Source organism: Westerdykella ornata (genome assembly GCF_010094085.1).
Source record: "Westerdykella ornata strain CBS 379.55 unplaced genomic scaffold EI97scaffold_9, whole genome shotgun sequence".
In the NCBI taxonomy this organism is placed as follows: Eukaryota; Fungi; Ascomycota; class Dothideomycetes; order Pleosporales; family Sporormiaceae; genus Westerdykella; species Westerdykella ornata.
Window position 1 is genome coordinate 230,473 of NW_022986859.1, and position 21,215 is coordinate 251,687.

At 54.1% G+C, this 21,215-nt stretch overlaps 9 protein-coding genes across 9 annotated transcripts; 5 read left to right on the forward strand and 4 right to left on the reverse strand.

The window, feature by feature from the left end:
* The first annotated feature begins 43 nt into the window (after positions 1-43).
* EI97DRAFT_432955 (Clavaminate synthase-like protein) lies at positions 44-1,627 on the forward strand. Its single transcript, XM_033798281.1, has 2 exons — positions 44-223; positions 448-1,627. Exon 2 carries the CDS (start codon positions 542-544, stop codon positions 1,613-1,615), a length of 1,074 nt encoding a protein of 357 aa, XP_033654246.1. The 5' UTR covers positions 44-223; positions 448-541; the 3' UTR covers positions 1,616-1,627.
* A 118-nt stretch (positions 1,628-1,745) lies between these two features.
* Positions 1,746-2,614, reverse strand: EI97DRAFT_397541 (uncharacterized protein; the record flags this gene model as incomplete). The annotated part of the gene is made up of 1 exon (XM_033796364.1): positions 1,746-2,614. A coding segment is annotated over exon 1 (645 nt), but the record flags the coding sequence as incomplete, so codon positions are not given.
* Positions 2,615-2,958: 344 nt separating this feature from the next.
* Positions 2,959-4,002, reverse strand: EI97DRAFT_376488 (uncharacterized protein; the record flags this gene model as incomplete). The annotated part of the gene is made up of 4 exons (XM_033795560.1): positions 2,959-2,991; positions 3,078-3,609; positions 3,661-3,794; positions 3,850-4,002. 4 exons carry the CDS (start codon positions 4,000-4,002, stop codon positions 2,959-2,961), a joined length of 852 nt encoding a protein of 283 aa, XP_033654248.1.
* A 451-nt stretch (positions 4,003-4,453) lies between these two features.
* On the forward strand, positions 4,454-7,103 carry EI97DRAFT_376777 (uncharacterized protein; the record flags this gene model as incomplete). The annotated part of the gene is made up of 4 exons (XM_033795575.1): positions 4,454-4,573; positions 4,636-4,748; positions 4,800-5,174; positions 5,228-7,103. 4 exons carry the CDS (start codon positions 4,454-4,456, stop codon positions 7,101-7,103), a joined length of 2,484 nt encoding a protein of 827 aa, XP_033654249.1.
* Positions 7,104-7,382: 279 nt separating this feature from the next.
* On the forward strand, positions 7,383-10,694 carry EI97DRAFT_319220 (uncharacterized protein). The gene is made up of 2 exons (XM_033794674.1): positions 7,383-7,474; positions 7,531-10,694. Exon 2 carries the CDS (start codon positions 7,717-7,719, stop codon positions 10,351-10,353), a length of 2,637 nt encoding a protein of 878 aa, XP_033654250.1. The 5' UTR covers positions 7,383-7,474; positions 7,531-7,716; the 3' UTR covers positions 10,354-10,694.
* Position 10,695: 1 nt separating this feature from the next.
* EI97DRAFT_319163 (mitochondrial import protein mmp37) lies at positions 10,696-12,333 on the reverse strand. Its single transcript, XM_033794673.1, has one exon. It carries the CDS (start codon positions 12,318-12,320, stop codon positions 10,965-10,967), a length of 1,356 nt encoding a protein of 451 aa, XP_033654251.1. The 5' UTR covers positions 12,321-12,333; the 3' UTR covers positions 10,696-10,964.
* Positions 12,334-12,383: 50 nt separating this feature from the next.
* EI97DRAFT_450033 (uncharacterized protein) lies at positions 12,384-14,433 on the forward strand (the record flags this gene model as incomplete). Its single annotated transcript, XM_033800257.1, has 3 exons — positions 12,384-12,389; positions 12,606-13,046; positions 13,102-14,433. 3 exons carry the CDS (start codon positions 12,384-12,386, stop codon positions 14,431-14,433), a joined length of 1,779 nt encoding a protein of 592 aa, XP_033654252.1.
* Positions 14,434-14,800: 367 nt separating this feature from the next.
* EI97DRAFT_361611 (uncharacterized protein) lies at positions 14,801-15,922 on the reverse strand (the record flags this gene model as incomplete). The annotated part of the gene is made up of 1 exon (XM_033794966.1): positions 14,801-15,922. A coding segment is annotated over one exon (1,122 nt), but the record flags the coding sequence as incomplete, so codon positions are not given.
* A 683-nt stretch (positions 15,923-16,605) lies between these two features.
* On the forward strand, positions 16,606-21,044 carry EI97DRAFT_319244 (uncharacterized protein). Its single transcript, XM_033794675.1, has 6 exons — positions 16,606-17,046; positions 17,113-18,708; positions 18,834-18,887; positions 19,015-19,649; positions 19,729-20,706; positions 20,761-21,044. The coding sequence occupies exons 1-6, from the start codon at positions 16,890-16,892 to the stop codon at positions 20,995-20,997; spliced, it is 3,657 nt and encodes a 1,218-aa protein (XP_033654254.1). The 5' UTR covers positions 16,606-16,889; the 3' UTR covers positions 20,998-21,044.
* Positions 21,045-21,215: the final 171 nt, after the last annotated feature.

The following is a 21,215-nucleotide window of genomic DNA, read 5'->3' on the forward strand; positions in this document are numbered from 1 at the left end:
TTGTCTCTCTGGCCGCTCGACTCGCTCCATGCATGTTCCTATGATCAATTTACCCCTCAGAAAAAAAGAAACGCGTGACACACACTCCCTCGGTTCAGATCGAAGCCCGCATACGTATAGCGAGCCGCACCCTACTTGGATCTGCATCGACTTCACGGATGAGCGCTTTGACCTCGACGTAGCTCCACTGCCTGGTGGTATCGAGAAGGTTTTATCCACTCAGGTCAGTCTCTCCAAGGAACAGTATCAAAAATTTTTTCTTGTTGGTATCTTGAGGAGATGTATAACATCACATGAAGAGATATACTTGGTCCAGTCTTCCCTTTTGAGTTCGAGAATCCCGTACTGTGTCTTGCGGATCAAACACATACAGTGACAGCCCGGAAATATCTAAAGGGCACAGCACATCTTATGGTCAAACTGTGAGCTTGTGGTTGACTTGCCCAGAACACATATCGTTACTCTCGCTGGTTCGATATTACCAAAGTTGCCATCAGGATCTCAGCCAATTCCAACACCATTATATCCCCATCCTTCCACAATGACCACCACCTCTCCAACCCCCTCCTCTCTCCCCATCATCGACATCTCCCCCTTCTTCGATCCCCACTCGACCCCCTCCGCCCGCTACGCCACCGCCACCGCCCTCAACACCGCCTGCACCACCTACGGCTTCTTCTACCTAACCGGCCACGGCATCCCCGAGTCCAAACTCAACCGCATCATCTCCCTAGCCCGGCAATTCTTCTCCCTCCCCCTATCCGAGAACAACAAAATCAAGCGGCATCACGCCGGCGGACCTGAAGGCGGCGACGGAGCGAGGGGTTACCAGGGCATGGGGGAGAACGTCACGCTCGGGCGGCGAGATATGCACGAGGCGGTGGATTGGTATCGGGAGTGGGATCATGCTCCCAGGGAGGAAGGGAGTGGAGGAAAGGGAACGTATAAGATGTTGCAGGGTCCGAATCTGTGGCCGGAGGAACCGGCGGAGTTGAAAGAGGTGTATGAGGCTTATGTGGAGGAGTTGCAAGGAGTGGGGATGGCGGTGGTGCGGGCTATGGGGGTGGCGTTGGGGCTGGGTGAGGTTGGGAAGGGTGCGGTGGAGGGCGAGGATGAGGAGGTTTTTGTGAGGGCGACGGAGAGGAGTTTTTGGGTTATGCGGATGATTGGGTATCCGAGGCTTGAAGGAAGTCCGGATGTCGTTGGGGCGGATGATATGGAGGCTTTTTCCTGCGGCGAGCATACGGATTATGGGTGCGTGACGCTGCTGCTTGCGGACCCGACGCCGGGTGCGCTGCAGGTCCTGCTCAAGGACGGGAAAACTTGGCTGAATGCGGATCCGATTCCGGGCGCTTTGGTTGTCAATATTGGGGACATGATCCAGAGGTGGACGAATGGGTTGTGGATGTCTACCAAGCATAGAGTTATTCATAAGGGCGAGGGATACAGAGTTTCTGTGCCGTTCTTTTTTGAGCCGGGATTCGAGGCCAGGGTTAGACCTCTGGCGAGGTGTGTGGAGAAGACGGGGGGAGTGAAGAAGTATGAAGAATGTGTTTATGGGGAGCACTTGCTAGGCAAGGTGGGAGGGAACTTTTACGGCGGCGAGGAGGTATAGCTCGTCAATTTTACGACCATGAACAACTCGACCAGCGCTCCTTTGCCTCCCCCAAGAAGAGCTCAATCCTTTTCCATCACAATCGGGATTCCAATTAAGATTCCAACACCTCAACCTCGACCCCTTCCCCAAACTCAGCCTCCAACTCCCCCTCACCCCCCTCCACCGTAGGCCTAGCCACATACCCACCCACACCGACCTCCCACCCCTCCTCCTCCGCAAACACCCAATTCACCTCCCTCAACGGCTGCCTCTCCACCTCCTTCCCCTCCCCATCCCTCACAATCTGATAAACCCACAAACTCTTTCCCAACGCATCCTTCTCCCTCCTCGCCTCCACCGTCGCGCTCGGCCTATCCCCGGCCTCTTGCAAGGGGACAACGCTCCAGTCACTCCATTGATCGGTGCCCACGGTACTAATGTACGGTTTCCCGTAGTAGAATTCGATCCCCGTCTTGAGCCATTTGTCCTTTTGGCCCGGTTTGGTGAAATGGAGGAGAAGGCCGGCTTGGTCGTATTGTCTCAATGCGGACTGGGATGGGAGGGTGAACGTCAGACGAGCTCGCTGAAAGGAGGAGAGAGGGTACTTGGGCAGAGGGGCCGGGTGGGTAGGTGCGGAGAAGACGTCGCGGCTGGGTGGTTTGCGCCAGATGTCGGTGCCAGCGGGGGAGGAGAGGTTGAAAGGGGGAACGGTAGTGGTTTTGGTGGCGTACGTCATTGTTGGGGCTGTGAGAGCGAGTGTTAGGAGGTAGGTGATTGGACTGGTGAGGAGCATTTTATAGAACTGGGTGATGGACTCTTTTTATAGATGGGACGAATAGAGTGTGACTTGAAAGACGGGAGTAAAGGCCACGTAAGTTTTTGAAACTAGTGGATCCACAGAAAGGAAACTAGAAGACTGCTCGGAGCAAAAAGGTAAGCACTTACAATTGCAGCTTCGTTGTCTTTTGAATGTGAGTCACGGAGCTGCGGGAAACATGCCGAGTTGAGCAGCCTGGAGCTGTACTCGGTTTCAATGTGGGGTTTATTGCTTGGCGCAGACGTGCTGCAACTTCGAAATGGAATTGCATGCAGCACTTGGGCAAGGTAGCATTGAGTTGCATGAGTCGCGCAAAGCTGCCTTTTCAGTGATCCAACTGCCGGTTGTTGAGCTCGTCATCTGTCTCGAGAAATGCACATCGACGCCTAGGCGAACCCGGTGTGGAACATTGCATCCTGCTCAATATCAGATATGATGGAGCACCAGGAACCCGAAAGCAAGATTATCACAAAAGGGAGAACATGGACGGTTTGTGGATGCTTCGCTTCGTAGGATATATACACATTGTACATGTTCTAGATGTCTATTTCTTTTCACCTTCTTTCGGCGGTTCCGGCTTAGGTGTGGGTAGTTTGAACTGAGGATTGTAAGCTCATCTTGTTGACTGGGAATGGGAAATTTCCTAGACGAAAATCCACTTACTTGGTCTGGCGTCCTGTCAACACCAGGCCCCACAGGTTCCCAAACTGTGGACCCGCCACGGAAGTTCCTGAACGCCTGCGTCATCTCCAGAGGCTCGTAAACAATCCTCTTCTTCTCTTCATCATACCGAATCTCCGTGTAGCCGGTCATGGGGAAGTCCTTGCGCAAGGGATGGCCGTCAAACCCATAGTCGGTCATGATGCGCCTCAGATCCGGATGACCGACAAAGAAGACACCAAACAGATCATACACCTCCCGCTCATACCAATTTGCTCCGTCATACAAGTCGCAAAGACTGGGGACAGGCGTCGCCTCGTCGGCGTAGGTTTTCACTCTTATCCGGGAGTTGTGGCGGATGCTGAGCAGATTATACACGACCTCGAACCGCTGGTCCTTGGTGGGATAGTCGACGGCCGTGATATCAGTGATTTGGGTGTATTCGGCCGCAGTGTGGTATTTCAGAAAAGTAAAGACTGGAATAACGCCAGACGGGGGGATATAGATGGTCAATTCGTCCTTCCACACGGAGAACCTGGGTCTTGTCAATGCGGTCCACGCTTGATTACCGGAACGTTATGCATACTGCTGAATGTACTTGGGCAAGCACGACATCAGGTACTGGCCGTATTTATGCCGCGCCTCGCCTATCTCGGTGTACTTGTCGGCCGGGTTGACAATGGGCGCCTTGAGAGTGCCCGCCGCGGTGCGCGGAGCGAACTGGTGATGGCATCAGCATCTAATCCGCATACTCAACGCGGGTCAAGCAACGCACTCTCATATTGGGTGTGTTCGGGTCCTCGGAGACGACATCTTTGGCCCGCCGAGCAGTTGTGGTGAAGGTGCGCGCGGCAGTGAGGGAGGCGGCGCAGCTCGCAGAGCGCACGGTAGCGCTCAATGGCCGGCCTACAGAGAGACGGAGAGCCATTGGGCGGTGCGAGGGCGTGCGGTTGGTATCTGCACGATGGGACGATGCAATTGATGTTGTCGTTCGGACGCAGTGATGTCGTCCCTTCCAGGTGAGGTCGCTCCCAAGCTTCGTTGCGCACGGACCGGGCCTTACTTTCCACGTGATCGGCCCGCTTGTAGCGCTAGCGCCTTCCGCCTCAAGCCCTGAGCGCAAGGCCTGCCGACAACCTCCAGAAACCAATCTCTGGCTCCACACCGCCGTCAGCTCTCAAACACACACTCTCTCTTGTATTTGCGGAGTCCCCATCGTGTTTATATTCGCAGTTCATCAATTTCGCGCATCTACCATACCCTAATCGTCCTCTCCGCCCCGACCTCGAGTCTGGTCGGCCACATTACGCTGTCATCCTCGACCAGCCGCCACCGCATCGCGTCCGGCCAGCACACTACACCTACACGCCACACACACAATGTCTCGCATACAGCAGGACCAGTTCGTCGAGGACGAGGAGGACGAGTCATGCCCCCTCTGTGTTGAGGAGTTCGACCTCTCGGACAAGAACTTCCGGCCATGTCCCTGCGGCTACCAGGTACGGTTTGTCGACGCATTTAGCAAAGCCATATCGCGTTACGGTGCTAAGGGTATATCTAGATATGCCAGTTCTGCTACAACAACATCAAGACAACTCTGAACGGGCTTTGCCCAGCCTGCAGACGGCCGTACGATGATTCGACCATTGAATTCAGGCGTATCACTCCCGAAGAGTGAGCTCCGCCCCATCCCCTTCGGTTTTTGTCTTCCTAACCATTTTGCAGGCTGGCCAGGCACAAGCAGCAGATAGCCCAGAAAGCCAAGAAGAACGCCGCCTTGCGACAGAAAGAAGCGCAGAAGGCTGAAGCGGATTCGCTGAGCCGGAAGCATCTGGCGGGATTGCGCGTTGTTCAGAAGAATCTCGTCTACGTTACCGGACTCACCCCCACAATACGAGAGGATCGGTTACTTGACACTCTACGTGGGAACGACTACTTCGGCCAATACGGGAAAATCATAAAGATCGTCGTCAGCAAAGCCAGGGAGAACGCTCAACACCAACAGTCTGTGGGCGTATACGTCACTTTTGCAAGAAAGGAGGACGCTGCAGCATGTATTGCGGCCGTTGACGGTTCGCATAATGGAGACAGGACCTTAAGGTGCGTCCATGCAATGTTCCTTTCCACCAACGGTGAGACTGACAAATTCTCAGAGCCCAATACGGCACCACGAAATACTGTAGTGCATATCTTCGTGGTGAACAATGCAATAACCGGAATTGCATGTTCTTGCACGAACCCGGCGAGGAAAACGACAGCTTCACCCGTCAAGATCTTTCCATGATGAACTCTATCCAGACGCAACAACCTAACCAATCTCCCGCAAACGCCGCTCCGCCCCCTCATCGTGGACCGGCCGTGGCTGCGGCGGCGGCCCCCATGCATAGGCAGGAAAGTAGCGATACTCATAGTCCGACTGGAGATGCCCCTGGTCTGCCTGCAACCGCAAGCTGGGGAAGTAAGGCCGCACAAGAGCGCCGAGCCAGCCGTTCTACCGTCGCGTCGAATTCTAGCCCCATGGTGACGAACGCAGTTCCCGCGCAGGCTCCCAAGGCTCTAGCGAAGAACGAGGAGGTATCGAAGAAGAAAGAGAAGGAGAAGGAGACAGAAAAGGAGAAGGAGAAAGGAAGGGAGAAAGAGAAGGAGGAAGCCAAGGAGAAGGAAAAGACAGCTCAGACTGCGCCCCCTTCTCAGGCCAAGATCCGGTCCGCTGCACGACCCTCTCAGCCCTCGATCCCAGGCTTTGCCGACCTTCTGAAATCCTTTCCTAAGTCGAGCTTCAAGTTCGTTTTCTCTTCTGCTTCGTTGTCCGACGAAGATCTGCAAGCCATTTCCCGTTATCCGCCGCTGATTGAGCTCGACGGAGGTGCCAAGCGCCGTGCTATGAGGGAAAAGCAAAGAGAGCTGGAAGCCCAACAAATCGAACGGGAAGCTGACCTGAAGTCAGTTATCCAAGACACTGGTGCTGAACAGAATGAGGATAATGGCGAAGCCACTGCAGGCGGTAGTTTGCAGCTTGGTGGTGAGCCCGAAGAGAGACATGAAGCCGGTCTTGGTCAGGGGAATCGTAGTGCGATTGCACCTCCGGGCCAGAACCCCATATCGGCTGGAATCTATGGACCGAGCTCTTCTCTCACTGAAGATTTCGCGAGTCTAGGCTTGGGTTCCCGTGGCTTGACGCCTCAGCAGCAGCAACAACTGTTACTCTCCACCATCAAATCTGGGTCGCCTCACCCGCCTGGACTTCAATCCATCTTTCCTCAGCAGCAAACTCACGGCCAGATGGGTAACGCTCCTGGTCACGTCCGCCACGCTTCCCGATTCAGCTTTGCGAATGACAGCGCTTCAGCTTCCTCGTCCGTACAACCTGTGGCGAATCAAAAGCTCATGAACCAGCAGTCTTCCATGATGCCTAAAAATGCTGGCCATTTCAATCAAATCTCTCAACACCAGCCGATGGGAACCCAGTTCTACACCAGTGGGGTGCAAGGTCCACCTCCTGGCTTGAAAGCAACAGGTACCCCTCCTGTCAGTGGAGGCGGCATGTTCGGTCAGGGCCATGGATTCACCACCGGCGGATTAGGGTATGGAGCGACTGCTGCTGCCAGGAACACCAACGACATGATGTATCAGGACCTGTTTCGTGGTAGGAATATGGACAGCGGAGCTAGGGTCGATACTGGAAAGCGTGAGTCAATGTTTCCTTCTTTTCTTAATCAACACCCCACGACCTCCACGCCGGCCCCTACCCCTGGCCTTCTGACCTTCCCTTATGGGCCTTCGCCTGGCGCTTATCAGGAATCTGGTTCGCAAAAATCTAAGAAAAAGGGAAAAAAGCACAGACATGCTAACACTTCCTCCTCTGGGGGAGGTGGTATAGTGGATGTTCAAGACCCAAGTATCTTACAGGCAAGGCTCCATCAAGGTGGCGGAATGCCGGGGCAGGGACTGTACCCTGGTCAAGGTCAAGGTCCCTTTTCCTCCCTGTATGGAAATAGCAGTTATGGTGGCGGCGGGGGACGGTGGTAGCGTTCGCAGCTCTCCCATTCCGGCCATTTTTGTCTCTCCGATTTCATGTGCCTCCCCTTCACCCTTCATCGGGGGCCCTGTATTCTGTTTTATTCCTCGTCTTTCACTTGTTCACAATGGTCGCATGGCGTTCTCGGAGGGCATCGGGCAATTGCATCAGCACAGTCTACGCAACACGACAACCTCTGGTTGTCTGGCGTCTTCGAGCTTGGGTCGGCCGTTGTCATTTATCACAGACTCTGGCTTTTTCATGGTTTCACGGAACTTAAATACCTTGATCTCTTTATTCTCGGCCTTTTTTCGACGAACATGCTGCTTTTGCCCAGGTATCCAGTCGTCCTCTCTCGTCGTCTTCGTCATGGCTATCACATGTACGTAAACTCCCCTTCCTGCCGCGCTAGCCGGCATACTTACGAAATAATTAGAGAGTTATTTCCCACCATTTCTTTGCCATGTACCGTGACGAAGATGCCGAGAGAAAACCTGCAGCTCGTTCTTTCAGACGATTGCTTCGTTTCAGCGCTAGATGGGAACCACCGTCCGGCGACTTATTATCCGCCGCCCTCCATGACTTTTGATTCGTTCAAGTTATTGCAGTTTTTGAAGAACTGATATGCTAACCTTCCACGCAGATGAACCGCTTTTCAGCCCCGAAGAACAAGCGACCGCTGATGTTGACGCTCTGGTCAACGACGATGCTCAACAGATGAAGCGCGATATACCGATTATTCCTCCAATTTATGAGCATCCTCGCCGAGCTACACCCACCATCCCACCAGGCTTCTCCGCTCCAGTTGCACATAGGGCACTGACCGAGCACTCGACGACGCCTATGTCACGAACTACATCAGCAGACATCACTCCTGCTGCTTCTGTCGTACCGGTCTCGCCGGCCAGCGTGCCATCCGGCCAAGGTCAACAGCGGCGGGAAGTAGTCATCTCTGCGGTCGCAGCTCCTGCCGAAGCTTCGAGTGCCAGGCCTTCGGATCCTATGGAGCAATCCGGTAAACCAAGTCTGGCAAAGCCGCAGTCCGCTCCAAAGACTGCTACAGCGGAGTCAGTCGAGGTTGTCACCCAACCGGAGCAGAAGGAAGCTCGACCAGTCGGCGCTGAATCTCCATCCAAACCGGTTGTGAAGTCCAAATCAAACAGTAAAAAAGGGAAAGATGATATTGTCGCTGAATCAGCAGCCGAGAAAGATGTCAAAAGCAGTGCACCCGCAGCAGCAAGCCCGCAAAAAGCCCTTAAAAGAAATACGCCAGCAGCGACCACCCAGAAAGACGTCAAGAACGATCCAACGGCACCAACCGCTGCACTCTCCGCCAAACGGCAGCATATCGGGAAACTAGACCTAGCTGTTGCCACGGATGAGTTGGACGCTGGGCAAAAACACCCGTCCAGTCCCTTGAGGACCGACACCCCGTCCAAAACGGGACGCACGGTTCCTTTAGCTGCAAGTAGCTCCGTACCTCAAAGTCCCGCCGCAGCGAGCACCGGATCTCCTGTCAAACGGGCAGCTGCACCGCGGACGATCAGAGTTGTGCCTACGCCTAGGACTGAAACGCCGCCGACGCTCCCAGCGGTCTCAACAGGCCCAGCTCATGTGCCAACTGTCGACAAGTTACGTTCTAGGCAGGCTAGTATTGCGTCTATCAATCAACCCGGTACACCCGCAAGCGAATTGATTTCAGAGGATACTTCCATAATCACATCGGCCTCTGTGTCTCGTGCCAGTTCTCCACCACTCGTCGGCGGTAAAGTGGGAAGTGCTCCTGTTAGGAAGAAGACAAAGTCCCAGGCCAAAAAAGAGCGACAGGAAAGAGCACGACAGATGTTGGAAGAACAGACACTTGCTTTGGAAGAGCAGGCCAAAGCTGAGCCAGAACCAGAACATGCTCCCATCGTAGGGCGGAAGACGAAAAAGAAGAAGTCTACGCCGAGTGCTGCCAAGGTTACTGCAGCTCCTGCCAAAACCCAGGCAGCTTCGTCGAAGGATGGCCCCACCCAAGAGGGCGAGGAAGGTGAACCGAAATCCTCGCCTGCACCGACTGTTGGGGCGAAGACGGAGGTTGACGCTCATGCGTCTCAGTCTCCCGCGCAAGGAACTCCGGAAACTGGTCCAAAGGAGAAGGGCAACCTCACCGCTCAGGCCATCATCGCCGATCTGCAAAAGAGCGGGGAGCTGTTAGCATCTACCCTTGAGTTTTTCAAACCGTTATCGTCTTCACTGGCCCACACGGCTCGTGCCGCTCAGTCTGGCGCTACTATAGCGCCGCAGGACGCCAAATTGCACTTCACTCAGGCGGACTTGGAAGCGCTAGCTAAGAAGCAGCCTGTGCGACTGAGCGGTCCGGATGGCAAGCCAGATTCCAGATACTTGATCACCCCTCAGGGGAAATTTCTGTGGGGGCTGACAAAAGAGCTAGAGGATAAAGCGCTCGAACTAGAGAAACACATTGAGGAGCTAAAAGGACCGGCCCGTTTCCATCCCCAACAGCGTATACCGCATGTTCCTAGTGCTGCCCCGCATGCGCAGTCCAGGGATGTGCTGCCGGCCATAGCGACTGCACTCAAGGAGGCTGGTGCTAAGTTAAAGAGCGGCAGTGCCGCCGCTGCAGTCCAAAGCATGCCGAAGATCGATCCCAATAATCAGAACGCCCACCAACAACCAGCACCGCAACAGCAAGCTCCAGTTGATGCCGGCGCCTACCTCAATCAATTTGTTATTCCTAGCACGGACAATCCCTCGCCTAACAGTACGCGGACCGAAATGTTCGCCGTTGGTGGCCCGCCTGGTGCAGGCGCGGGCAATACTTCTGTCAACATTGGCAAGATTGCCAAGGCTGCGAAGGTGGTTGCTGAAGGCGGGACGTTGAGCAATGAACTTGAGGGCATGGGCGTCATGGCTGCGGATTTGCTTGGAGGCGTCGTTGTCCAGGGGCTCGAATGGCTCATGAACGCTGGTCTGGGCACGAATATCCATCAGGATCTCAGTGTGGATGGGAAGGGAAATATCACGCTCGGTGGCAACGGTTTCGACGTGCAGGGATTCGTCGACGCGATGGGGTCTGCGGGCGGACTTGGGGGAGTGGAAGCAGCGCAGGCCGGACGCAGAGGGAGGAGGAGCGTCTTGTCTGTTGCCGAGGCGGAGCAGGCGATGCTCGCGGCGAAGAAGGAGTATGAGGCGTTGGAGAAGAAGTTGGCGGCGCTGATGAAGAGGAACAGGAAGCTGGTGGGTGCGACGAGGTAGAGTTTCTAAGGAAACTGAATGAGGAGGAAGATTAGCGGACTGTGCTCCTGAGTACGGATAGGTGTTCCTGGTCGGAAGGAGCATTCTCGGATGCATTTTACGAATCATGTCTATTGGCGTCGTGCGGGCATAAGGCATATGGTATACCATGGCACGTATTAGGGTGCGGTTGATAGAAGCATCAAGTTCCAAGATAGCAAGGAACCCGTTCAAAGCATTCAAACAATATCAGGTTATACCCAATCCCTTCGTATCAAGCGATCTTTATTCTGCCATTCAATACGTCCATGCCCTCAAGGTGACGGTTACTCGATATCGCACCTCAACTCCAAGAATGACGCCCACCTGTATGATTGAAAACTTTGATTGTCTATCTTAATACCATACACCCCGCCTTTTCCGATCGCAATTCTCCAGAAAAGTACGATACAAGCCTGACCCGTTTCCTCTTCAACAAACGGCGGCTACATGCTGAACCAAACCCAATCAACCCAACCCAAATCTTCGCTAATGCAGGCACCACAAAATCGTACAAAGGAAATCCAGAGCGCTCGGCGACGCACGACGCTAGGGATGTTATACAAATGAACGATAACAACGAAAGTGTGCTTCTACCTTTCCTTCCCCTTGGCCCTCTTCTCCTGCAGGTACCTCCACCCGCGAGTCGGCCCCGCGGTGAAGAAGCTTTTGATACTTTGCACCGTGGACGGCCACTTGACCGTCTGATGCACCGCCCTCGCCACCATATCCGGCAAATCGGTCTCACCCGCTATGCGCCGGTCGAAGGGGCCGCCGAGCTGCTTCTTCAAGATGCCTTCCTCATCCTTACTGGCATCCAGCATTTCCTGAAACTCGCGACCGGGAATGGCGAATTTCCGCTGGTAAAGGAAGTACAGCTTCTCGCGGAAGGATTTGGGTAGGCGACGGACAATGTTTCCGCGCCGCTCGGGATCCATGTCCTGCTGCAGCCGGAGATCGAGCTTGGTGTCGTCCATCCAGTCCGGGTTTTGTATGGCCTTGTCGTCGATGTAGGAGACGTTGGGGAGGGACATGATGAGGTCGTGGTAGAGGAGGCGGAAGTTGCGGATTTGGTGGGTGACGATGTTCTCAATCTTTCTTGGGTTTTCGCTGCCATAGTCCATGCGTGGGTCGCCTTGGTAGCTTAGGCCTGCGATTGTGCAGTACAGTTGTTTCTCTGTGAAGGTGGGCGGAAGGAGTAGGAGCGAACATCGGACTGCAGAGAGCAGGTTGCGCTGGTTTGCGACGCGAATGCTAGGTTCCTCGAAGAGGATCTTGACGGGCTTGTGAAGGCGACCGGCTAGATACAATGTATCCCAGTCGGTAAGGTCTCGGTGAAGTGTCTGCAGACTGACGACGCCATACTTGATCATGGCCCCGTTGACATCAACATAGGGATTGAAATAGACGCCCGCGCCATATTTATCGTTTACATGGCTCACGATACCGGAACCGAGAGAGCCGAGGAAGGAGTAGTGATCGCGGTGACGAGCGAGGTTCAGCGAGTGGAAGTGCTCTGTGTAGCGAGCGGCCACTATAAAATCAATCATCTTTCCTCCGCCTTTCTGCCATTTCAATATAGCTTCCGGAGGGTTGGGATGCGGTGAATTCGTGATGCGCGAGGTAGTTACGTCAGATTGCGGGAAGACGCCGGAACCGTAGGCGAAGGCGTAGGTGACGGGTGGTAGTTTCCGGAGTATATTCCTCAGAGCTCTTTTGAACTCCTCATTCGTTTCTATCAGCTGATTCTTCCCGAAATCCTTGTAAGGTAGTTGCGTGAATTCCGAAAGCGTTTGAGCTTCATCTTCCCAGTCGGGGGGAACGGCAGTAGTGGTCTGTGTGGATGATGTCTTAGAGGACGAGGTTTCGTTAGACGCGAATCGGCGAGCGTAACCAGTCAATGGTTGCCTCCGCACCGCTAACCGCAGTATCAGAGGTCGTTGAGCCATGTTGGATGGAAATTCAGGCCTCAAGGCGTCATCGGGTTTGACAGGTACGGCTTACTAAGGAAGATGCACGTGCTTCCGCGGTGCTTGGCCGACGCTTGGCCCGCCCCGCTGCGGTAAACAATGTTGTTTTGGGACGCGACTTCCGACGTCCATCCTTCTCCAAAGCATTTGGAGGCAGCGCCCACCAACTCCCGCGATTACCACGCTGCGCCTGCCGAGAGATTCTAAACCCAACATATAAGCTTTTGGAGAACTACAATGAAGATACTTCCGCCTTCATTTCAGGCCCGTCTCGAAACGTTTGGCTGGGGACCGCAGGGAAACAAGCCGCCGAAAGCAAAGGCGCGTCGTCCTTCGGCGCGCTCGAAGAAAGCCGGCACCACGACGGAGGTCATAAGCTGGCCCCTTCAATCCCCGGCCCCATACGATTTAGCCTACGCAGGATTCATCTTCAAGCCCACATCCGCGAGCCCCGACAATGTCCAATGTTTCAATTGCGGCTGCCAGCTCGATGGCTGGGAACCCGCCGATACGCCTGCTTACGAGCACCTCACACATTCGCCTACTTGCGCCTTCGCCATCAATATCTGCATACGTTACCGCCAGGGTGACCCAGATCGAGTGGAAGAAGACCCCCTGAGCGAGCATATGATGGCCGCGCGTCGCTCGACTTTTGGAGATTACTGGGACTTGGACACATCAGCAGGATTCCCAAGTGTTGAGCAGGTAAGGCTGAAGTGGACGCGCCATCGAATTCGCTAATACCCCTTACCCCTTACAGATGGTCGAAGCAGGATGGTACTATGACCCTAGTGAAGAGAATCCGGATGGTGTCACCTGCCCTTACTGCTCCCTGTCGCTGGATGCCTGGACACCTACCGACGACCCTTTGGAAGAACATCGTCGACGCGAACCTACCTGTCTCTTCTTCACTCTGAAAGAACTCTACCACCCTCTAGAACTCCCACAAAGCAAGAAAGGAAAGCGCACTTCGAGCAGGACTAGCAGCGCCTCCACGAAGTCGATTACCAAGAAATCATCCACCGCTAAATCCAAGGCTACGAAAGGAAAGGGAAAAGTGGCAAAGCGCCAGAGCGAACAGACCAATGCCAGTGTCGATATATCGGAATTGCCTGTAGAGGTTCCGGTGTCTAAGCCAACGAGGGGGAGGAAACGCGAAAGCCAGTTGACGGAGAGCAGCATTGATTTCTCAGAACCCCCTAGACCCGTGAGAAGGACGAAGCGGGCGAGTCAACAAACAGACAATGGGCTCGATTCTTCAACCCTTGTCAAGCCCGTCAGGAAGACCAAGCGACAGAGCCAGCAAACCGACACTGGACTTGACTCCTCTATAATAGTAAAACCCGGAAGGAAGACGAAACAGCAAAGGGAGCAGACAGACACTGCGCTAGATGTTCCCGAATCCCCCAAGCCTGGCAGGAGGACGAAACAGTTGAGTCAACAGACTGATAATGGCAATCTTTTCTCCGATCCTTCCAAGCCCATCGAGTCACCCAAACCAGGCCAAAAGACAAAGCGCCAGAGTCAGCAAACTGACAATGAGAATCTCTTCTCGGACCCCCCAAAGCCCGCTCCAGCGAAACCCGCCAGGAAGGCGAAGCGGCAGAGCGAGCAGACGGACATGAGCATCGATCCACCTGCGCCACCGCCCGCCAAGGCTAGCAGAAGCAAAGCGACGAAGCGTAAGAGCGACCAGATGGAAAGCGATCCGCCAGAGGGCGAGTTCCGCAGGAGCAAACGCACACGTACCAGCGATGGTAACCCGCAACTTGAATGGCCAACCTTCTCTCCTCCAGAATCCATGATTGCATGTACCCCTCCCGCCGTGTTCCGCCCCGAGACCCCGCAGGCGGTGACTCCTCCTACGCCCGTTCCAAAATGGAACCCCGTGGATCTCGAGATATTCTTTGACCGAGAGAATCTCCCAGCGATTACCAAGCTCACCAGCCCGGAGAAGCGGATGACGATCGAGGAGTTTCTCATGCATGAGGCGAAGCGGCAGGAGGAGAACTTGAGGGTGCAGATGATGCAGCAGGTTGCGAAGCTGGATGTCGAGTATGCGCGTGCGCTGGCTGCTGTTGATGAGCTTTGAGATCGTGAACAGTTCATGTCGCTTCTTGTGTTGGAGATTGTGGTTGATTAGTTCCGCTCGTCGGCTTGGATGTTATTTGTAACCTCATATTGGTCTCTGCTTTTCTTGCTGGTTCATGTTCTTGGTTCTTGTTCTCGATTGTCGGAAGCTTTGTGTCTTTATAAGTCTGGGCGTTTTGATTTGGTACGCTGGCAAGCGTTTGAGCGTGGCGCCTGGAGTTGGTGCGTGAAAGATAGAAGTTGCCCTGTCCTACTTTGTCGTTTTGAGGTTTCCTTCATGCATTATATGACTATTTCAGGCCAGATACCATGCATAGGTGCAACAAAGCGTGCGCATCATTATCGCATTATTCCGACAGTATACTCTCCCTGATTCTCTGTAAATTGTCCAAGAAGCCTCCACTACTCTTCTGCTGCTGCTGCTGCTGCTGCTGCGCCTGCACAGCCGGTACCTCCCTCTTGACACTCCCGCTCCCACTTCGCCCCGGCCTGGGCCTCTGCTGCTGCTGCTGCTGCTGCTGCTGGACGTGCATCTGCACATACTCCCTCTGCTTCTCCTCAGCCAGCTTGACCAAACTCTCGACGAACTTGATCCGCGCCTTCTCCTCGGCCGTCCCCTTCCACACACCCGCCAACTCCCTCAACGCCTGGATCCTCACGGCGGCAGCCTCAGCACCCTTGGCAGCATCCTCGGAGCCCATGATGAGATCTGCAATCTCGGTGCGGAGCGCTAGGGCGAACTCCTTGCCGCGTTTTTCCCGGTCGGCGACGGAGTCCGCAGTAGTCGTAGAAGAGGAAGGGTTGTTTGAGGGAGAAGAGACGGAGATGAGGGAGGAGGCGAGTGAGGAGGTGGAGAGGTCTGAGGGGGGTAGGGTCCAGTGCATTGCTTCGCCGAAGATTTTGATGACGGAGTCGAGGCGGGTGCGGATGAGGGTTAGGGTGCGGAGGGGGGATGTGGGGTCGGATGGGTTGGTGGTGGTAGTAGGGGTGGGTGTGGGGGTAGATGTTGTGGTGGGTTTTGAGGCCGGGTTTTGTGTTGTTGAAGGTTCGGTGGAGGGTCGTGTGGGTTCTTCATTGGACTGGTTTGCAGGTGGAGCTGTTGACAGGCCGCCTGGGAGGAATTTGGATATGTCGTCTTTTAGACCGTCGGAAAGTGTTTCTGTAAGTCCGATGGTTTCGCCGCGTAGGAGTTCCACTTCGTATGCCAGACGGCCTCCACTCCGTAGGATGTCATCGGTCAGTTGGGTGAGGATGGCGGATAATCTCGTTGTATGTGCGTTGAGCTGGGAGACGAGGTCCTGGGTTTGGGAGGAGAGTTCACTTAGAGGAACGGCATTGCTTTGCTTCAGCGGTCTGGAGGAGACGGAGGAGAGTGCGAGAGAAGGAAGCGTGGCATTGAGGTAATCGGCGGGGTCGAAGGTGGATTGTAGGAATGGTTTGAGGGTTGGGTCGGAGACGTGTGCGGATTTGGGAGCTGTGGGTTCGTTGGTGGAGGTGGAGACTGCCATTTTCAGTGCATTTTCTTTCCTGGGTTTTTCTGCCTCTTTCTGTTGCTCTCGGGCCACAAGTGAATATGTTCTGCGGGTGAGGGCGATGCCAAGGTGGGTGTTCGTTGGTGGAGATGGCGGCTCGGGCGCTAAGTTGCTTAGCGCGCAGACACCATATCGTTCTGGGGTTAGCCGTGCGGCAGGGGTTCAGTGATGGATTGATTTATTGGGTGCTAAGTGAACGTCACTCTCCGATCTGGAGGGTGGTGAAGGGGAGAAGGACGATGATGGCATCAGAGCAAGGTGTACTACTGCCATCTTCACATGTGCTCGACCTCCCCATGGGGCACAGCACCTTTCACGGGGAGAAGGGGGGAGTGAATGTGTTGCGGGTGAATGCATTGACCCTCCCCGTCTCTGTTGCCTGGCGCCCAGAGGAGAACAGAGCTCGCAAAGTCGGACACCCTCCTAATCCTTTGCCGGTGAAAGCCAAAGGATGCACAGCTCGAATTGGCAAACCTGAGAGGAGGGAGAGGAGACGAAGTAGGTGCGGCGTTGACGTCTCTGCCCGCAGTTGCCCCGCCACGCCGACTTTCCTTCTCTCTGTCACATCTTCACTCACAACCTCACTCCATCCCCTCACTCAACCCCTCTTACTGCCACTCTCTACTTCTCTTGTCTCAACCCTTCCTCGACCTTCACTGAATTGGTACGAGGCATCTTATCTGTGTCTCGCCAGTCCACTCGAGCGCCTCCGTCGTCGCTCCACGCTTCCCTTCGCTTCACCTTCTAGTGCAGACCTGAAGCGGCATGAGCTTGATTTAATACGCTGCACATCACCTCCGCTCTTAGTGTCTCATCTCCGTCATTTCCACCTGGATCGGTCTCCTCATAACTGCTTTTGATCCCGCACCAGCTCAAACAAACGCCACGTCTATAAGGAACAACTTCGTACCAAAACACCGACGAGATGCCGCGAAAGGCGTTCGTGGCGGACCTGGCCAAGGCTGTCGAAGGAGTAGCCATCGCAGGCATATCCAATGTCAAGCCTTCCGGTGACGATGGGGAGTTTACATTCGATTGTGCTACCCATGGTGTCCAAGTCCGAATCTCTGCATTGATTCCAGGTATGACATCTTCCCGCTTCGGGTATTCCTTCCATCTTTGGCCATTTCGCTGACTCCTCCGCGTAGACGTTTCGGAATACCCAGAAAGTCATTCATACATGCTCTTCACAGGCGAAGATGCCCCGGCAAGTGTGACAGATAAAGTAGCCAAGATCTCCGACTCGAGTGCGGGAGTAACCGTCACACAGCTGCTGCAGCTCGTTTCGCGAAGGTTGGGAGCCGTCGATTCAGACGGCGACCATGAAATGATGGACTCACAGGAATTCTCTGACGAGGAAGCCGAGGAGGAGGAGGAGGAAGAAGAGGAAGAGGAAGATTACTTCTCCGACGGACCCGTCATGCCGCAGAAGATCACTGCGTCAAATCCCAATGCTTCCGACAGCAAAGCCCACCCTCGTTCAACTGCGTCTTTCCGACAACGTATCCGCTCAGATCTGCGAATTGCAAAGGCGCATGGCTTCAAGATCGGCCATCATGGTGGGCTTCTGGACGGTCATAACTCCTATGTCAGTATCTCCTGTCGCGTCGCTAAGCTCGGAATCTCAGGCGAAGCCATGAAAGCTTGGGACTTGTTGCCGTCCGAGTATGTCATCCTCGTGTATTATTACCCTGTCGGGTACAAGAGCATGGATTTCTTGACCTGCGACGCCACTACCGCTCGGCGTTACGTCGACATGCGTGTTGGCGTCAGCTCAACATATAAGCCGACAAAGCAGGAGGCGTTACGTATGTTCACGACTGTGGCTTCGGAAAATAGGACGCATCAATGGCTTCAGAAATCCCAAGAGGAGCCTGCTCATGACGCCACGCGGTCTGACGAAAAGGTTCGCAAAGGATTTCGCGACGCTTTCATTTCGAAACCCCTTAACGGACTCCTAAATGATCGTCTTCTTCATCTCCTTGTTTTAAGGTACAATGGCATGCCCTGGAGCGGCGCAGAGGCATATTTCAACGATTATATCGGCACGAAACGTACGAACTCGGATGGTTACGAGGACAAATACCATGAACAAGAGCAGGTAGAGAGGATATATCCGTCTATTGTCACGAGCGACCATATACAGGATCCGAAGTATCATGTCCACTCCTTTCCACTCGTTGGTATGCAGTTTGTACTGCGCCATCTTGTTCGGTGTACCGAGTTTTGCTTGGTATGCTTCACCAAGATGCCAGAAGGTCTTCAAGCGATCAAACCATACGTGTGCGACAAGCCTCTGTGCTTGTATCAATACATGTCCCTAGGCTTCGGACCGAGCATCGAGCACGAAGTTCTCACGCAGCCCAAGGTCGTCGACCTTCTCATCAGCTTCTGCTATGCAAGTGCCCGAGCAGATTCTCTTAAGGACTTTCCCATTGGGCTTGGCTTCATGGTACCACCGATGGAAGCTTTTGAGAAAGACTACCCGGATTATTCGTACCACTATCCTGGAGCCCCATACCAGGTACAATCAGTGCCTTCCGGTACGGAAACCAAGGAATCAGTTGGCTACAACATCACTGTCAATTACCTCAAGCGAGAGATGCTGTTTCCGGAAGACAGCACGGGCTGCCCTTTGCGAAACGGCGACTGGGTTGCAATTCGCACGCACAACGACAATAATGTGGCACACTGCCGGGTAGTCGATGCAACCTATTACCCTATCATAAACCTGAGCGAACGCGGTAAGTGCGTCTTGTCTGGCAACGTCAATCACACATTATATAAACCTTCGATGCCATTACTGCTGGCGCTTCACCCCACACCCCTTCCTTAAACCTGATTTTGATCTTTGCTGACGCTTGCCAAGTCCTCCCATATGTCTCAGCATCCAGTTCTGCTAACCAGTCTGCCGTCGGTCATGGTAAGTATACCCTTTCCCCAGTGCGATGGTGTCTGCCCATAGGGTTCTATCAAGCCACTATCTGCTGGGAGTTTTTCCTCATACCCTTCCAAACAGCTTGGCCTGACAAGTGCTGACATTTATCAAGCATATCCAGCCGTTCCAAACCCAGCAGCCGCCTCAACAGGTGTGGAACCAGCCAAGGATGAATTCATCCCAGGAGAAGTTTTCGTCTACAATGTGAACTTCGACAATCTCAAACCACCGGAGAAGAAGAAGGCTATCTGCGCCATGCTCGATGTACTTCCCCGGGTCACTGAGATGAAAGACTACCTCAGAAAAAATGCGCGTTCGCTGCTCCGCACATGGATCAACCGCCTACCTCCTGCAGCTCTTGGCATCTTGCGCTGGATCATTGCTTCCAATCGTGCTTGCATCATGCAAGTTGAAGATGATAACGATCGGGTGCACGACATGTCTGGTTGGGCACAATTTCACTTTGCAATGGGTGCGCCAGACAAGGAGCGCCGCTTTCAGCAGGCTGTGCAAGAAACAACTCGTCGATTGAATCTCAAATACCCTACCCGCTTTGCCTGGCATGGGAGTCCATTTCATAACTGGCATTCCATCATCCGAGAGGGTCTTCATTTCGAAAAGACCGTTCACGGACGCGCTTATGGTAATGGTGTCTATCATTCGCCCTACCTGAGCACGAGTTTGGGTTATAGCAATAGTACTGGTGGTGGCGTGGGGTGGAGTGGCAGTGAATTTAGTGTAATGCAGGTATGTGAGACCACATGCCCCCAACACTATTCATCCGCTTGACGTTACACTCGAAACGCCCGAACTAACACGTCTCTAGGCGATTGCCTTGAACGAGATCGTCAACGCTCCGTGTGAATATGTCTGCAGTAATCCCCACCTTGTCGTGGCGCAGCTCGATTGGATCCAGACGCGTTACCTGTTCGTTTCAGAAGTTCCTGTCGTCAAACCGCGCGATCCAAAGCCGAAAAACATTATTGAGCAAGATCCGTTGTTGCCGGCGGAGTCGCACAACCGTCAACCTTTGCTGATTCCGGACACCTCTCTCCGAAAACAGCATGCGGAAGATGGGCGCTTGAAGCATCAAGACTCAAAGCGCCGAAAGATGGGAACTGGAAACAGTGCCTCGGACCCCATTAACCTCGATGACGATGATGACGGAGGCAGTGAAGCCACGCTTGAGGAAGACAGAAATATCTTTCTGTCGGATGACGAGGAGCTCTTGGTGCATCCTTCAGCTGCTCCGGCGTCTACTTCGGTGTCTGGCCAAACCTCTACTTCGGCGTCTCGTTCGGCTCCCAGTATGGCTAGGGGCAAACTAAAGGCAGGAGCTCTTATATCTACGATCAAATCCAAGGTGTCGGGCAAATCGGACAAGCAGCCTCCCAAAACCCCCTTGACCGATTTTGAGCCCGGCAAGCTCGATTATAAGACGTTACCTATGCTTGCTCAGCCAACCTGGGCAACAACCTCTACAACGAAGCGACTAATGAAGGACTTCGACAGTCTCCTCAAGGTACAGGAAAAGGGGCCGCTCCACGAGCTTGGATGGTATATTGATCCCGACAAGTTCGAAAACATGTATCAGTGGATTGTGGAGCTGCATTCTTTTGACCCAGATTTGCCTCTGGCACGGGATATGAAAGCCAAGGGCCATAAAAGCATCGTCCTTGAGCTACGCTTCGGTCATCAGTATCCAATCTCTCCTCCCTTTGTGCGAGTAATTCGACCACGATTCTTGGGCTTTCAAGAAGGAGGCGGTGGTCACGTCACTTTGGGAGGCGCAATGTGCATGCAGGTACGTTGAGGCATCTAGTAGCGTGATGTACTCGAATACTAACGTTTGCATTAGCTCCTGACGAATGACGGGTGGTCTCCCGTTTCCTCCATCGAATCTGTCCTGATTCAAGTTCGCATGGCGATATCCAGCACGGATCCCCGGCCTGCTAGATTGGCACCCGGCGATCGCTCAGACTATGGTATCGGTGAAGCTGTTGAGGCCTTCAAGCGTGCCTGCAAGATCCATGGTTGGAAGATCCCAGAGGGATTCGAGGAACTGACGTTAGGTCAGGCTGGAGCTCTGAACTAGCAAGATACGGCAAGCACTGGGACGGGCATAGAAACGGTTCTTGCGTTGCGCTCAGAGGGATGGGGAACGGCGTTGGGAGACGGCGCATAGGACTTCATCGGGGCCTGTTCAGTGCATAATAAGTTTGTATTTGGAATGAGTTTATGGCTGGTGGCGAGCTCTGGAGTCTGGAGTCTGGTCTTCCGACTGGCGGGGCGGTGCAAGCTAAGCCGTGTATT

Bases quoted from the DNA above. Each gene is read 5' to 3' on its own strand.
- EI97DRAFT_432955 (XM_033798281.1), top strand. From the start codon at position 542: ATGACCACCACCTCTCCAACCCCCTCCTCTCTCCCCATCATCGACATC.
- EI97DRAFT_319220 (XM_033794674.1), top strand. From the start codon at position 7,717: ATGCTAACCTTCCACGCAGATGAACCGCTTTTCAGCCCCGAAGAACAA.
- EI97DRAFT_319163 (XM_033794673.1), bottom strand. From the start codon at position 12,320: ATGGCTCAACGACCTCTGATACTGCGGTTAGCGGTGCGGAGGCAACCA.
- EI97DRAFT_319244 (XM_033794675.1), top strand. From the start codon at position 16,890: ATGCCGCGAAAGGCGTTCGTGGCGGACCTGGCCAAGGCTGTCGAAGGA. The intron at 18,709-18,833 runs GTAAGTGCGTCT...ACGCTTGCCAAG, and splicing joins CATAAACCTGAGCGAACGCG to TCCTCCCATATGTCTCAGCA. The intron at 19,650-19,728 runs GTATGTGAGACC...ACACGTCTCTAG, and splicing joins GTGAATTTAGTGTAATGCAG to GCGATTGCCTTGAACGAGAT.